General features: G+C 47.7%; 1 protein-coding gene across 3 annotated transcripts in view; it reads right to left on the bottom strand.

Annotated features, from left to right (window-relative positions):
* The window catches only part of ARHGEF7 (Rho guanine nucleotide exchange factor 7), a 118,959-nt gene that overhangs the window by 102,564 nt on the left and 622 nt on the right, over positions 1-15,773 (bottom strand). For 2 of the 3 annotated variants that reach the window (XM_035318168.1, XM_035318177.1), the window contains exon 2: positions 3,942-4,028. In XM_035318168.1, the coding sequence (XP_035174059.1) occupies positions 3,942-4,028 (87 nt within the window). Of the gene's footprint in view, positions 1-3,941; positions 4,033-4,117; positions 4,168-15,773 lie in introns of those variants that run through there. The other variant, XM_035318194.1, reaches the window with a different exon arrangement.

The raw sequence follows: 15,773 nt of genomic DNA, 5'->3' as shown, positions 1-15,773 counted from the left end.
TCCTGATTCTAGCCTTGCTGCCTCTGTAACAGAGTGACCATCCTGAATGACAGAGGCACGTAGATCTCCCAGCAGGTACAGAAGAGACTCACCTCCATGGCTCACCTATCTTTTTCCATTAGCCAGTTGCCACCTTTCCCATCAGTGTAACAGTCACAGATGCAAAATATTTTTGAGCTCAGGACACGCTTGCGGTTAAGCAGGCAATAATCATTTTCCTTTGATGGAAGCCAGCAGAAAAACGCTGCAAGATACGACTCAGGGAATTTGAGGAAATAAGACTTGGTGGTGTTCACAGGATACATCAACTGTTCTGTTTGGTCCTTTAAACAAGGGACAGCACCGTGCAGTTTTGTTCTTCTATTAACCTATTACTTATTCTACGTTTAACTGTTCCCCAAGCAAACTCCTCTGCTGTTGAACTAGACAAAGATTTCTCTAACGGCCTGTTTTAGGCCCCACAAGCTGTTAAGCAGCTCTGATCAAAGAAAGAGGCAAGAGTGCATCTATCCAGGAAGCTGAGACTCCTTTGAAAGAGGAACAAACCCAGAGGAACACAACACAGGTACAAGACAATCATTACAGAGACACATATTAGGGCTCCAACAGTAACAAATGCTCTGTGACCATCACCTTTTCATTTCTGTCTCTTGCCAGACTTCCGTGGAAGATGCCGTGTGTCTGCAGTGAGTCCCACACCAACTGCATGTATCTACCGATACTCTTCCAGAGCAGAGTCCACCATGCACAATGATTATGCTGCAAGCCTCTTCTCTGAACCCATTTAGACAAGCAGGTCTTTTTTCCTTTAAAGGCAATATAGCTAAGCTTCTTTTCACCCAAAGATAAAACTGTGTGGGAAAAAGACCCTTAAAACAGGAATGGTAAGAGCAGCATATAGCTACTGTACCCTCCCGAAGGAAACCGCACAGTAAGTTGTGAACTTACAACGCGGGCAGCTGTTCCACAGTCTGTTCCATCTACGTAGACATTTGTCGTATGCAATGCAGCTTCGAAGCTTTAAACTGCTCGACACTCCAGTTATTCTAAGCAAACATTAGCAGTTTCCAGAAGGGGGAAAAAGGCAATATGGAGCTGCATATTCAGGCCCTAGTTGAGATCTCAGGAACATTTTTTCATGAACAGGTCTCATTTTGTAATCCATATACGAGAAACCTTTATTTTTAAAAAAGTATTAAAAGGTAACACTTGCAGAACAATCTTCTGATTATTTATTAAAATTATTTCTGCTTTACCAACACAGATTTCAATTTACAAAGGATTACTGCAAACTCCAGATTAAGCATTCATTTTGTTCTGCAACACTTAAACATCAAATACTGCCGGGGAAAAAAGGAACCATTGGTTCCCTTCGAGGAACAGCAGTCCTCATTAGAATCTGAACTATCCTATCTGAGTATGTAATTTAACAGCTCAAACTTACTGAGGAGAGGAAGATGATGATTACTTTCAGACACCAGAATATTCCCAAACCAAAAACATTTCTCACCTCTGTCCCTTATCTTTATGGTAGGAAGGCAGCAGTCATCACGTCCTCCATAAATGGACACCACAGAGGAAAACATCTAAAAGAAACAACTACTGCAGCACAGCTCTCCACCAACCACAGCCATCCATCAAGTTCTCAAACATGCCATAACAGAGGCTCCAAAGCCAGAACCACACAGAATAAAAAGCAAGGAGCTCTGACACAGCTTTGTCAAATTACAGTTCCACTATACCCGTGACTACTTCAGATCTAGGAACTAAAAGTGCTTGTGCAATGCTGAACCTTAGCTAAGCAAACCACTGCTGCCTTTGTACCACGCTCCAAAAATCATACAGAAAATCACCCAGCCTGGCCACATATAACTCGATGCCAGTCTCAAGTAGAGCCATGCAGAACTCCCCAAAGAACACTTAGGAAAACCACATTCACACACAGAACAAGGTCACATTTCCCAGCACCATTCTAGAGCTCGCTCTGATACCTGCCACTGTTCAAACGTTCCTTCTATTTAAAATATGACAACCACATCCACTGGTTTATCAGCTACTTATACTCACCATTAACTCTTCATTAGATCATCTGCCCTCTGAAATAATCTGCCCCTGAAAAAAATCCCTGTCACTGTTTCCAGAGATGCTCTTCACTCGATGCAAAAACCGACTGCAGCCTTCAAAGTGAGCAGCCACCCTCTTCCAAAGCCTGACCACCAGCAAGGAAGCGTTACACAGACACAGCACGGAGAAGCTATGGCATCTCCCCAGTTCCCACAGCGAGCGAGGCAGAGATCCACGAGGGCTGACTCACACCTTGCTAAAGGAGGCAGGAGAAAGAGCCCAGGATCAGCGGACAGCCGAGAGGCCCCTGCCAGATAATCACTTGTTGAATCCAGGCTGCCACTCCTCTCATCTTTGGCCACAGCTAGGGGGTTGGAGAAATTAATGAGAAAACAACAGGGAACAGCCAACGTAGGAGCATGACCAACGTTCGTAAGGCACACACAGAAGGCTCCATACGCCCAAGCATTTGTGCCCCTTCCTGCCAGCCTCTCACCTCTCTTGGTAGCTTGGGAATAATTCCTGTTCCAACATGCTGAGCTGGAAGCTACGGCAGCCAGCTACCTCCACGTAAGAAAGGAGTTTCCGGCAATCTGGCTGAGAAGCCCCTGAGGCCATGTCAACAATTTGGTTATGCTCAAAAAATATTCAGGTTCTGAGAGTAAGACCAAAATTAACTTTTTTTTTTTTATATCGTTCCTCTTCACTTTCTTGTCCTTCTCAGCAAAAAAAGCTGACAAAAGCTTTCCACAACTACAAAAGAGACCGAGCTGCAACACTGTTCCCAGCCTGTTACAATTGAAACAACTCCAAGCTTAGTGAGAGACCTGCCCTAGGGAATGAGTAAAGAGAGATGGATATTCATGGTGTTTTTTCCCACCTTTTGCTTTCACATTTGCAATACTCCATTTATTTCTGAATTAAGACTTGAAGCGTCTCCCTCACCAACTCACTCTAGCTCATACGTGTCTACTACTTGAATTTTAGATCAGTTCTCACACTTGGAAGTTCAAAATATGGCTTAACACAGCCATTAAATAAAGTCAGCTGCTGTAAGGCAAAACAGAACGCTTAAGACAATGCAGAGCTCACCCCAAAACCTGGTTTCTGAATCTTGTAGATTTTTGTTTTCCACCCTCTTGATTTTAGAAGATTTTTTTTAGGGGGCTGGGGAGGCAGCTAAGAGCATTAAGTCTTATTTCACAAGGAACAGTTTTAAAAAAAAAAAAAAAAAGACAGATTTTAGATCCTCCCCCATGACAGAACCTAAGGTGAAATACAAGCTCTCTAAGTATCGTTAATTTCACTAATGATACTTCACTGTGTAGAGGCCTCAGGAAAGCAATCGGAGTCTTTTTAATGCTATTCTGTTACTGCCTGGCAAAATTACAGGCAGGAGGTACCAGCGGTACTGTAGGAACCTAAGAACTGATTAAGGCAACGCTTGGCTCATTTGCATTCAGAAGCAGCAGAAGCCGCTTCTTTCCACCCCAAAAAAAGCGCCTGCAAGTACCGAAATCACACCACCACCCGCTTCCCATCGGGGAGAAGTTGGAAACTATTTCAGATTACATCAGTCCCTTCTCCCACACAGGCATCAGGCAAGCTCGACAGCAGCGTGTACTTGCCACAGCTAAATATACCAGCGCTGGGGGCTGGTTAACTCGCAGCCCTGCGAAGGCGGGCACGGCAAAGATGGCAGTTTGCAGGGCTCCGGTGCGCCGTGCGGACAGGGGAAGGCGCAGCGGCCATCCTTCCCCCTCCTCGCTGCCGGGCAGCACCCCGGGGAGCGGCACGGGCGGCTCCTCCATCTTGTGCTCAAAGCGGGGCCGGCCCCGGCCTCCCCCTCTCCCCCCTTCCCCCCGAGGCGGACTCACCTCCAGGCGGAGGGAGGCACCGCAGCCCCGCAGGAACTCGCGGATGTTGCTCAGGCACTCGGCCTCCGTGCGCGGCTCCGGGAACACCTGCAAGGCAAGAGGCGGCCGGCTCAGCGCGGGGTCCCCCGCCCCTGCCCTTCCCTCCCTCCCCCGCCCCGCTCCCCTCCTCGCCCTCACCTCCCCTCCGCGGGCGGCGGCGGCGCCGATGGGTGCCTGGGCAGGGGCCGACCCGGGAAGTAAACAGGGAGCGCAGGAAATGGCGTGCGGGGCCCGAGGGACGCGGGGCAGGAGCGCGGCCCCGGCCCGCGGTGGGCGGGAAGGGGAGGGACGCAGCGGGACCGCCCCCACGCGGGGCTGGGAAGGGAAGGGCGGGGAAACTCGCTGCTTGGTAAAAGGAGTGGGTAAAAACCCAGCCCCCGCCCTCAGCCGACTGGAGGAGAGGGCCCCGGCCCCACCCGCAGCCTCCCCTCGAAATGGGGGCGCCCCCAGCCCCCCTGCATCGGGTCTGGCGCGGGTGGAGTCTGTCAGAAAGCCTGGAGGGCTCGGGGGGAGACGCATCGCTGCCCACAGCTCATAACCCAGCGGCTCCAGCGCCTGGCTTCAACCGGCTTTGCTCCATAGGCACGGAAAAATGCCTCGTCCTAGCCCAGAGAAGGTGCTTCGCGAGGAGAAGAGCCCTAAGGGATCTCAGCAAGGAGGTGGCTTTGGTCGTGTACCCCCTGGAGCCACATACACACTGCTCGCAGTCCAGCCTGTCCTGAAACTCGAATGGAGAGCTGCCCAAGGAAAAGCAGCCATCGTTTAATTCACCGCGACTCAAATGCTGTGCGCACATAAGCATCGTTTCAACAGCAACAAAAATAATTGATTTTTTACAAAGCACTTTACCAAAGAAAACATTGCTCAAACCAAGTGGTAAACAGAGCTACAGCCCTGGACACGTAGCTCTGTTTGAGCAGGAAAGCCAAGCGCAAAAGCGCGCTGCAAGTCATTGGAAGCGAAGGTGGCACCACAAGCCATCACGTCCTTTGCCTACAGAGGACACTGCAAAGGAAGTTTTATTGCATGCACGTGTGTCAAGGCTACATAAACTCACACGTAATCCATCATCTCCAGAACACCTAAGGCTGACTCCAAACATTGCATCAAACCAGAACCAAAGCAGGGCCTTCCTGCAGAGCTAAGAGACCATCACAGATATTTCTGACCCTGTGGTACCACAAGCATTAACAAATACAACAGCATGACAGGCTGAACCTGGAACAAAGACATTTAAAACCCAAGTCGCTATCACTTTCTAAACGCAAAATTCAGATTAATTTTAAATGAATGCCCCTATTTCAAAATACAAGGAATTGATATCCGTATCAACTGAAGAAGTTTCCTTTTCTCAAGCAAGCACACACACACACACACACCAAGCTCCTCCGATTGTTTGGTACTATGATAAACTGTTGTGGGTTAAGAATAACCATAACCCTTTCATTATATAAAACGTAAAGGGAGTGCCAAAGAAGTCCCACATGAGTACAACACCCTGAATGGGAATCACAGTAAGTTTGGAAAAGACACAAGCCGAAACAGGACACCCTTGGAAATATCATGAGCTTCATCCCCCTTGCATTGTTTTTGCCAGTTTTGCGTTTATTGCTTGCTATATGTTTTGATTGCTCCAATTAATTTACTTCTTAATTTTCTTAAGAAATCTCAGCTTAGCTAATGATCCCAACACCCCCTGTTAGCAATGTTTCTGGAGAATTCTGTTAGTAACTCCTGGCTTATGCTTCTGGCATGCTCCTGCCTCCTATTGCTGTCTAACATGGGATACACAGTAATTATAGAGTTGCAATCTGTAACTTTTTTCTTACACTACTTGCAAAATATCTAGTTTTGATCTTCCTTTGTAGGTCATACTGCCTCATCCCTTTTTTAGCACCCACTATGTCTTGGGTGCTTCTACTTCACCAAGGCCTCTTCATTCTCAAGCTTAAAATTACTCATAATCTCCAAGCAAGAATAATCTCTAACAAGAAATCACTGTAAACCTACATTTCTCTTAAAAGAAACAAGCTTCTTGCTTCATAACATAGTCAGGTGTGTCAACTTAACACTCCTCATTCCCAAAGTCCTTAACAAGTTAAGCATGAAATTCAGTAACAACCATGCCAGATATGTCCCTGAAATCTAAGTCCTACCAGAACTCAAATGGACGTTTCCAGTTAAAAATCATTTTCCCTTAACAAGAATAGAATAAGTTACGGTAAATCTTTTTAAAATGCCTTTTTTTTCTGTCAAAACAAGGGAGGGTAATGGACTTGAGCAGAACAGGGGGGTGACACAAGCAGGCTACATCTTCTCAGCTCTGTGGGTACAGTGGCATTTTTATCCAACGGGAGACAGAAGCATATGGGTAAAGAATCTAAAAATATCCCCGCACTTGTATCCTGCTGGAGATGTGAAGTGTTAATGATCCCATAAAAAGAAGCAAATCCATTAGGTTATTTAACCAGGAAACCTCAGTATGACTCCAGCAATCTCCTACTAAGAAGCACGATGATCTGAGCGGCAAACACAGAATCTCCGCCCAGATCTCCAAGTTCAATGACGTGGGCCAAGTCAGTGTTAAAACCACACCTGTGGTATCAGACATTTGATCCCGTTATAGGCAGCTACACAGGCAGCATTTATAGCCCACAGACTATTCACATTGTAACGCAGCGTAAATGCAAGCAGAGCACAGGCAGGCAGGGATTAGTCTGCCCAAAAGAAAGCAAACACGTTCAGAAAGCCAGGATAAATAAACAAACCAAAACCAAAGAGGGTCATACTCCAACATTACTTAGCTTAACAGAAAGAAGATTGCATGTACATAAAGCCAACGAAAAGAAGAGGTTTACATGCTTTCCTCGCCGGTATTTGTTTCCTCCTCCTGCTGTCACAGCCCAGCGCTGTCAGTTCATTAGCAGGGGCTGTCATCTTGTTACAAGCCTATACCACCCGTAGTACAAAGAAGCCTCAGTGTCCAACTGGAACCTCTACGTGCTACAGTAATAAAAATAAAAATAAAAAAGAATAACTGTAATTAAAAAAGACAGGACTTCCAGAGGGACCTGACAGATTCTTAATTAGGGACCGGGGCTCCACAGAGGAATTCAGTGAGATGAGCGAAGGTAATGCACAGAGCGGCAGCAACAGCCTAAACCACTTCCTCGTGGTTCAGGGACAGGTTCTGATTAAGACTTAATCTCTCAGGGAATAGTTCTAGGAATTATGGATAGTTCAACGAGGACATGCATGCGAGGCACCGCAACTGTCAAGAAGTGGACTACATTGTTCTGTCTTCTCTGAACGGCAGAAAACGTGATACAAATAGATGGTGCCCAGCTAAAATTACATCTGTTTTGATCAGTTTAACTCTATGATTTTAATCAACAACAACAAATGTATGAAGAAGGGCAAAGCAGAGACAGAAATTATTGAGAAAAGGAATGACAGGGGCTGCCTTAAGAAAAAAGGAAAAGGCTACCTTTGGGACAACGAAAGTATGCCAAGAAAATAAGCGAGGAATGTATACCAATAAGTGAGTTTAAAATACAAAAAGATATCCCTTTGATTGCAAAGAGTAAACTCTATAAATTAGTAGTTGCTGATGTCTTCTACTTATATCTATGGAAAACAAGCTGTTCGCTTGCATTCATCTGATGAGCAAAATGGGCCAAAGTAAGAGAGATCTTTCAAACAAACTGAAGTGAAGGCAAGAGGAAGAGACTGTTTTTTTAAAAAAACTTGCATGCAGGACCCTTGCTGTCATTCAGTCATTTATCTATCATGACATACAATACGTACAAGATGGTTCAGTACGAAGGAAGACCATCCCAGTTAGAAGAAAGCAGAACTAACAGCAAACAGAAGAGGTACCTGCCACCTAGCAGGTGTGTCCAGCAGACACTTCAAAATGTTCTGTGCCAGGAGTGTGGCTTCCTGAGTCCAAAGTTCAAAGACTCAGCCTCCAAGCAGGCACGCTAGGGAAAAAATCCTGTAAAGAGGCAGTCCTGCACTTTAAAGAGCATTACAGAAGAATGAAATCATAAGGGAACTTGTTATGGACAAGGGCACTGTCCCCTGTCACTACGTGCCAATCATTTTTCCCGTTCATTCTGCCTGTGGTCTTTTTTGCACCATATCATCCTAAGACTCTGACCATAAGGACCCATCCCCTGGGGCAGACACACTAACAGCTTTCGGGTTCCTGCTCTGTCCCTCCTTCCCAGAGCACCCATCTTCATCAACTGCATTCAGCAGAGACAGGAAAGAAAGGAGCATGGAGCCACAGTCATAGCAGAAGGTGCAGCTGCGCTTTAAGGGTCACATCCCTCATGCCTGTGACTGAGGAGCATCCTGCACTCCATCCCAGCCACTTCAGACTGCAGGTCTTGCTGGTGAGGTGAGGTGGCACTAGCAGGACTCTATAGTTAAACTAGAAACACAGAGTGGGATTCTTAGAAAGACACATTCTGGGCTTTAGGCATCTTGATGGAGCACCAGATCTCACAATGAGTTTGTTTCTGCTGTACAGTGGCTCTTTAGTCCTGATTTTTCCAAACCTATAAAACCTGCTGCCCACACAGTTTTCAGTAATAAGCAGCATAGCAGCTACTGTGTGCTACACACCTGCATTTTGGCACAAGGAAACCCATGCTCTGAAAACCCAGCAGCAGACACAGCGTAGACAGTAAGAGCTGGATCCAATAAAAGACTCTCACAGGCCACATACTCCAGTGACCAAATTTTTAAATTTGCAGTGCCCACTTAGAAAACTTACCAGGGCTCTGCACACACCCAAGAGGTAGGTGCCTTAAAATACAACCTAAATTTCTTGTATGCTGAGAAGGATACCCAGATTGAAGTCAACCAAGAATCAAGCCACCTTCCAAACCAGCAATTCCAATCTCATGTTTAACTCTACCTTTCTGCCCTGCAACCTTATCCCACTCATCGGGAACTTACTGTCCAACGGGTCATACCAACTCACCAGCCACAGCTCCCAGATCCCTTGATTTCCACCCGGTTAGGGCAGCTGGAACAGGAGCGCTTTGGTTGACTGAAGACTTCTCCAGCTCCAGGTTCTTCTTCTGCATGTGTTCAAAAATGCCCATTTGCCTGACCAGCCTTCATTAAAAGGATCCTGCATTCAAACACACTGATGTTCTGCTTTAGCTGGTTTGGTCCTTTACTGGAAGCAGCCCTCAAAACACCAAGTTCAGCTAATGCTGGCAAGTTTGGGAAGGAAATTTACAGTTCTCTTAAAATGCCAACCACTTCTGTGGCAGCCTTGATAAACTGGTTCTCTGAGTCTTACACAACACCTAGAGCCACTTTTCTCTCCAAACTGCCTTGTGGAAAGGATACCGTGAGACTGATACAGCTGTTTGAGATCATCCCTTCAGATTTGCACCTGTATTAAACAATGCTCAGGAAAACAGTATGTTCTTTGCAGCGGAAGTACTGGATTTTTGTTACCTTCTTTGGACCCTGATCAAATCCCCATCAAAGTCTATAAACAGACTTCCATGAGGCAAGTATTTGATCACTCCCTAAGATACAAACACAGTAAGTTAAGGGCGTCAAGGTGTTCCAGATGCTACACTTCTGTTTTCAGAAGTCTCCATTATATTTTTATATTTTCACACACACAAAAGGCAAACAAACAAACTCAGTAAGACAGCACTGAGAATGCCAAGCATGTAAAACTTAGCGAACAGAAGACTGAAAGTTGCCTTTGCAACTGAAATTACAATCCACCTGTAGGCTCACCTTGTGAACTAGATCAGGCTGAGTCTGCTGACACACATGCATGTGAGAATGCATATATGCAGAAAGCATCACACATAGGCACACGAGGTCTAGTTACAACTGCACAAGTAATCTTCCTTCCAGCATTTCCAAAAATTCCTAGTCTCCCCCCCCCCTTTTTTTTATTTCTTGACTGTTTAAATAAAAAGGTGACACCAGCTAGCAGGCAGCTGTCGCAGCCCCCTGTGACATTACCAGCCTGGGGCTGCTGGGCTCCAGGAGTGACCCAGGACACAGAGCGTTCCCTGAAGCTGCAGTGGGCGAAGCACGATGACGTGCTGCTCCAGCTGCCAGCAGTGTTAGGGCAGCAGCTGATGAGAACCCAGCTCAAGGGGTAATTTGGAAGCTCTGTTTGCAGTGTTCCCCCGTGCAAGGAGGCTGGTAAGCAGGGGTCTTGCACCCCCTCCCACGGCACCCAGCAGTGCCCCCGGTGCAGCAGGCAGTGCCGCTGTTCGGATGCAGCGTGAGCTCGGGCTGCAGGAGTCCAATCACTCAGGGTTTGTTTACACTGGAAGAGCTCTGCTGCTAGCGGTGCTGGCATCGCTCCTCCGTGTGGATGTAACATATGCCAGAGAGGGAATTCCTCTGCCAGTCTAACCGTACCGCTTCCCCCAGTGACATCGACGGAGCCAACTAAAGCACTGCTCTGTCAGCACAGCTGCATCGGCTGGGGGCGTAGGACTTGACGGCTTTTTTCCCTTCTGCGTGTGTGAAAATACTCCACGGGCCTACACAAACCCTACAGCAGAGACCCTACCCCGGGCAAGCTGCCAGCATTTTCCTATGGTGCTTGCTGTAGAGCTGGAAAATGGAGACCCGAATGCTCCTGGACCTGAATGCTCCTAGAGCTGAACAGTGTTTTGTGGGCCAAGAGGGGACCCTACCCCCAAGGTCTGCAGGGAGGAACAGAGCTAGGGGAATTTCTCAGTTCATCACCTGCACCAGTGGTGGGTGATGGCTGCGGCCGCATTATAGGAAGTGATGTGGAGAGAGCATCGCTTTGCTCCACGTGGCACGATGAGGGAGAACACAGACTGCCACGCTGACTAAATACCTCGGCTCAGCCAGCCAAGGCAACGTCCAGGCAGAGAGCAAGACTGATGCCCCTTCCATGCTGCCAGCTCACACTATTTTTGCAAGCCCTGTCATGCCTGAAACTTGGTAAGGTTCCATATGGTCACATCACAAACATTGGGCAGCAACAAATGAAAACTGCTATTTAAGAAAGATGTATATTCAATTCCCCTCAGTGGTTCAAAGGCAGATTTTAAATAAATACACATGTATTTATATAAAATTCGTAAACTTCAATTTAAGGCCAGACTTGCAGTTTTTCCAAGGCTTGAGTTACAATCGTAGGCATCGTCACCTGAACGATGCAGTGCACTCTGCCCCCTAGCAAGCTGTATTAACCAGAGGGAGAGCACTGACAGCGCCCCAGAGCTCCTCCTTTTCCCCACAGAGATGTGGTGCTCGGAGGATGGTCTTGAGTACCTGAGGGCTAAGGCATTGCCTCTTCTGTTGTCCCTATTACACACAGACCTAGAAAGAACACATCTTCTAGGGACTGTGGAAAGGATGTTAAAGAGAGTGAGACTGGCAAAACTACACTCTCTGTGTGTTTTTCTCACAAAAACAATTTCCTCACAAATAATTTTAAAATTTCCCCCTCTCCTCAGGGTATGACATTCCTTTATTTAACTCAGCCTAGATCATTCTGCATTAACAGGGTCTCATTTTTGAAGGAGAAAGGGACACCAAATACAAACAAAGGTCCTCTGCTTCCTCTGGACAACATCACAGCCACCACAATTACAAAGCCAGTGAATAAATGCAAAAAGCAGCAGCACACTCCATCAGCGACCCTCCTGTTCTCCTCCAGTCGCAAGGCAACAGGAGTAACGTGGTGACTGACAGCGTGGTCAATGACAACTCCGTAACACGAACAAATGATCCCACGAGGAAGCTCACAGTAGCCCTTACGAGAATGAGCCCTATTTAGAAAAAAAGGCATTTTAATGCTCTCACCTGGGCTAACCTTCCCCAAGAGCTGGGATCACCTTAGCGGCTCCTCCACCCCGCAGCAGCACCATCCGCACGCACACCGGCCACACTGCGGCCTGCCCGCAGGCACAGCTGCCCGGCGGGGATTATTCTTGCCAGAAGCACAAATAATCTCCTCGGGAGGCTCTACATGAGGACTGTCGCCTGGGGGAGAGAGCATATGCATACTGAAATGCAGATTTAGCTTCTCGTCTCCCTGGTCTAGTCCTAGGATAGCCTGCTGTGGCAGCACCTTCCCTGTGGATTTCAGTGAGGACAGGCTTTTGGCCCGCACTCTCCGCAAAGGCGCCTGGCTGCAAAAGCACTGCTCGTTATTAATGGTCCTCCCAGGCACCGTCCCTTTCTTTGCAATGCCTGAAGCACCACGGTCAGGTCAGTCCTCGTCACCAGGACAGAAGTACTCGGCCCCGAGACATCCATGTGAAACCAGAGCCAAGTGAGGCCTGCCTTCACTTGGTGCTTGCACCTGTCCTAAGGCCGACAAGATGGCCACCGCACACGGCAGCCTGGGCCCTCCTTTTGGGGACTCACGTAGAGCGATCCTTTTGCCTTAGGAGCTATTCCTTCCTAAATTAAAACCCAGAATGCCTTTTTCCGCCAAAGACCTCAACTGCTAGGTCAAACCTCCCACCAGTCCTGTCACAGTGCCAACAAATAACCCAACACCAACACTGAAGCCCAGTCCTCCACGCGGAGGACCGACTCATGTTCCAACCGCACGCTGAGCCTCCTCCAGAGAGAAAGCATTTTCCTTGCTTTCCCCAGGCCAGGCTCCCCACATGCCACAGAAATCAGCCCCTGGACGCAGTGGTCGAGGCCGGGCTGTCCCCGAGAGCCTCGACTCCTTCCCCCGAGCCATTTTCCCTGTTTCCTTCTTCAGGCGAATGGAGCTGTCCTCAAAGAAATGCTTATCAGTCGAACAAGCGGACAAAAAAATGAAAGTACGAACAAAACTTAATGGAGCACGTAGTCTAATATGACAAGGAAAATTCCCACTCCAGTTTTAATCTCTATTTACAGTGTCAAAAGTGGGTCAAATGGGTCTGCAATGGAGGGATTTGTTGGGAGAATGATCTCTGCCTGAAAAGCATCTATGCAGCGAGCAGTATCATGCTGTGATACCTCCACAGCAACCCTCTCCCTGACCCTCCAAGCCACTCAATTTTACAGCGTGGGGGTGAGAAGCTGTAACTCAAAACCTTGGCTTCATCCGAACGACAATTTTAGTGTGACTCCTCAAGAACTTACAAGAACTGAGACCGCTGGACTTGGGCAGAGCGTGCTGGGTTCGGTAACTGCTCTCCCTTTTGTTCCTTTCCCTTATCCTATTCCCCAGGCTAAGGGTGCCCAGCAGTACCATCACACTGCCCAGCCCAGCTGTTCTGTTTTACCTCGGCACATCCTCCCTTGAAACGCAAAGGAATCACAGGGACGTCCAACAACAGCCCAAAAGTGAGAGACACAATTCATAATAACATCACTTTCCAACGTGTTTTCATTCACGGTTCCTGGAATCAGATCAATTTCATATCTGTCTTCTGCTGTGGTTCAAGACAGATGACTGTCATGTAAGCAGACGTAGCCAGAACGCCCTGACAAAAATTATTCTGTGCAAAGACGGCGCACAAATACAAAGCAATCTAAAGGAAGAACACACTATCCAGACTTCAAACCCACCAATTTGTTTTTATCGACTGAAGAAAAATCTGTTCTTTGACCTTCAAGTGTTTTATTCCTTTTATGGTCAAACAACCTTTATTTATTAAAATTCTTCTACTAATTACTCGCAGGGTACCCAGAGGCTTTAAAAGCACAAAATGCCAAAAAATGTACTATTACATTCCTACACATATCGAGTCCTCCTTCTAAACAGTTTTGGAAAGAAATAAATGCATTTAAAGCATTTTCTATAAAACATCTTCAAGAAACTGATAAACATTCCTGCTTATTTTTAATTTGTATATTTTTTAAGGTTCTTTTTGGTTTTGCTACTTTGTATTTACAGGAAAGCGAGCTCTGTCAGTCTTCAAAGTGCCTGCTGATGTCAGGTATTTATAGAAAGTTCCGATCTTAAATGAGTTTGAGAGCTGAATCAGCCTACATCTGTGGGCCAAACTGTGTATTCTTTAAACCTCAAAAAAAAGCCCAATTTGAAGTGTCAGCTTTCATGACAAATAGGGAATAAAAGGGCTCACATTTAAAATGCACTCAGGATAAAAATAATGCATAAATAACAGCAGTAGCAAAAAAAAAGGCATGGAAAAAAATAACTGAATTCAGGGAATGATGCAAATTTTATGTTTTATTAGCAGCGCAGAAGGAAAAAAAAAAAAGAGAGAGAAAAAGTATTATGGAAATATCTCAGAGTTATACCTCCTTCAGACTTATACCACTTTCGTGCTGCCAGCATGTGTGGCATACACTCTGAAGCTACAGAGAAAATATTCACAAAGTTGGATTGGAAAATGAGTTCATGAGTCCTTCAGATGCATCTGTGAATTAGAAAGTGCAGTGTGAAAGACGTGCAAAATTAAGTCAGGACCCCCTTACAAAACAAGTAAGGAAATAGAGAGCCCTTCAAAAAAAAAGAAAAAGGGGCAGAAAAAGTCATTTCCCCCCCAGACTAAACTGAAGCCAGAGGAGAAAGGGACCTCAGACCAGCATGGGACCTCAGGCAGTCGCCCACTCCACGCCCTGCCTGGAGGAGAAGCAGCAGCCTTCCTCCCACAGCAGCTCTTCCTCCTCACCTCTCCCAGCGGTCCCAGCGCACCCACCACCACCTGCTGCCAGACCCCGTGTCTCCACACCACCAGATCCACACTGATGTGCACGGGACAGATCCCAACACCCCACAGACAGCTCCTGGTGCACCACGCTGGACAGAGTGTAGGTTGCAGGCAGCTGTGACCCTCTGCAAAGCATCCCCTGGACTGGGGGTCGGGAACAGACCCCAACATCTGAGGTGTTGGCTGCTCTGAGGTGAAAACAAGAGAGAGGCTCTCGTTCACATCAGCACAGCCACTCCTAGCTATACCGTACAGAGAAAAGCACGTGAAGTTGGGAAACACTCTTCCAGCACTTATTTCTGTCACGCTCGTGTTTATTTTCGAGCCTGCCGTAGAGCCTGTTCCTCATGACAAGCTCAGGTCACCGTCCCACCAGGCTGGCCGACACCTCCAGAAGGGGAAGGAGTTTCCCCAAAGCCTCTCCCTGATCCGCAGCTCAGCGCCCAAAGCCTTGGAGCGGGCAGGCAGCGTTTTCAGCTCCAACATGCACGTGGCAACTGGAGGGGAAAGGTGGTGGCGGCCATCCCGGGCAGCTCTGCCCGTCACCCGTGGTGGGCCCCATGTTGCTCATGCTGGAGGTCTCATCACTCCAATTGTGTTGGTAGCATTCCTGGGTGGTTTCCGTGTCCCCACTTTGCTCATAGGAGACAGGAATGACCCCGTTGAGACCAGGGGACTCCAGTACTGGACCTCTGTGTCACGGCGCAGTGCAAAGCAGCGACAGCTCCCGTGCATGGCAAGCCGAGCTCGGCGCCCTGCCAGTCTCAGAGTGGTGGCTCCCAAACTTCGTGGCTCAGCGGGCGACTTGAGGAAGCCACAAAAGCCAAAAAAGTTGAACCCCCCCCCCCTCCATCCCGTGCGTGGCCACCAACACAGCGCGTGACCTTCGCACATCCCCACAGGGAAACTTTCCCCAGCGGGCATCCCTGGTGCGCCAGCCCACCAAAAAAAAAAAATAAAACAAAAAGGAAAAACAAAAACCCTTAAACCAGCCCGCGTCACGCGGCGTTATTTTGGAGAGACGCCGTGGAGTTTAATTGGGGGTTGTTGTTATTATTGGGAAGGGGGGGGGGGGGGCGGTATGGGGGGTTCTGTGACAAGCCAGGTGGCCCCGTGGGGATACGCGGCA

This window comes from Oxyura jamaicensis, chromosome 1 (genome assembly GCF_011077185.1).
Source record: "Oxyura jamaicensis isolate SHBP4307 breed ruddy duck chromosome 1, BPBGC_Ojam_1.0, whole genome shotgun sequence".
Classification (NCBI taxonomy): Eukaryota; Metazoa; Chordata; class Aves; order Anseriformes; family Anatidae; genus Oxyura; species Oxyura jamaicensis.
Note: the sequence above shows the minus strand (reverse complement) of the source record. Positions and strands in the feature narration are given on the sequence as shown.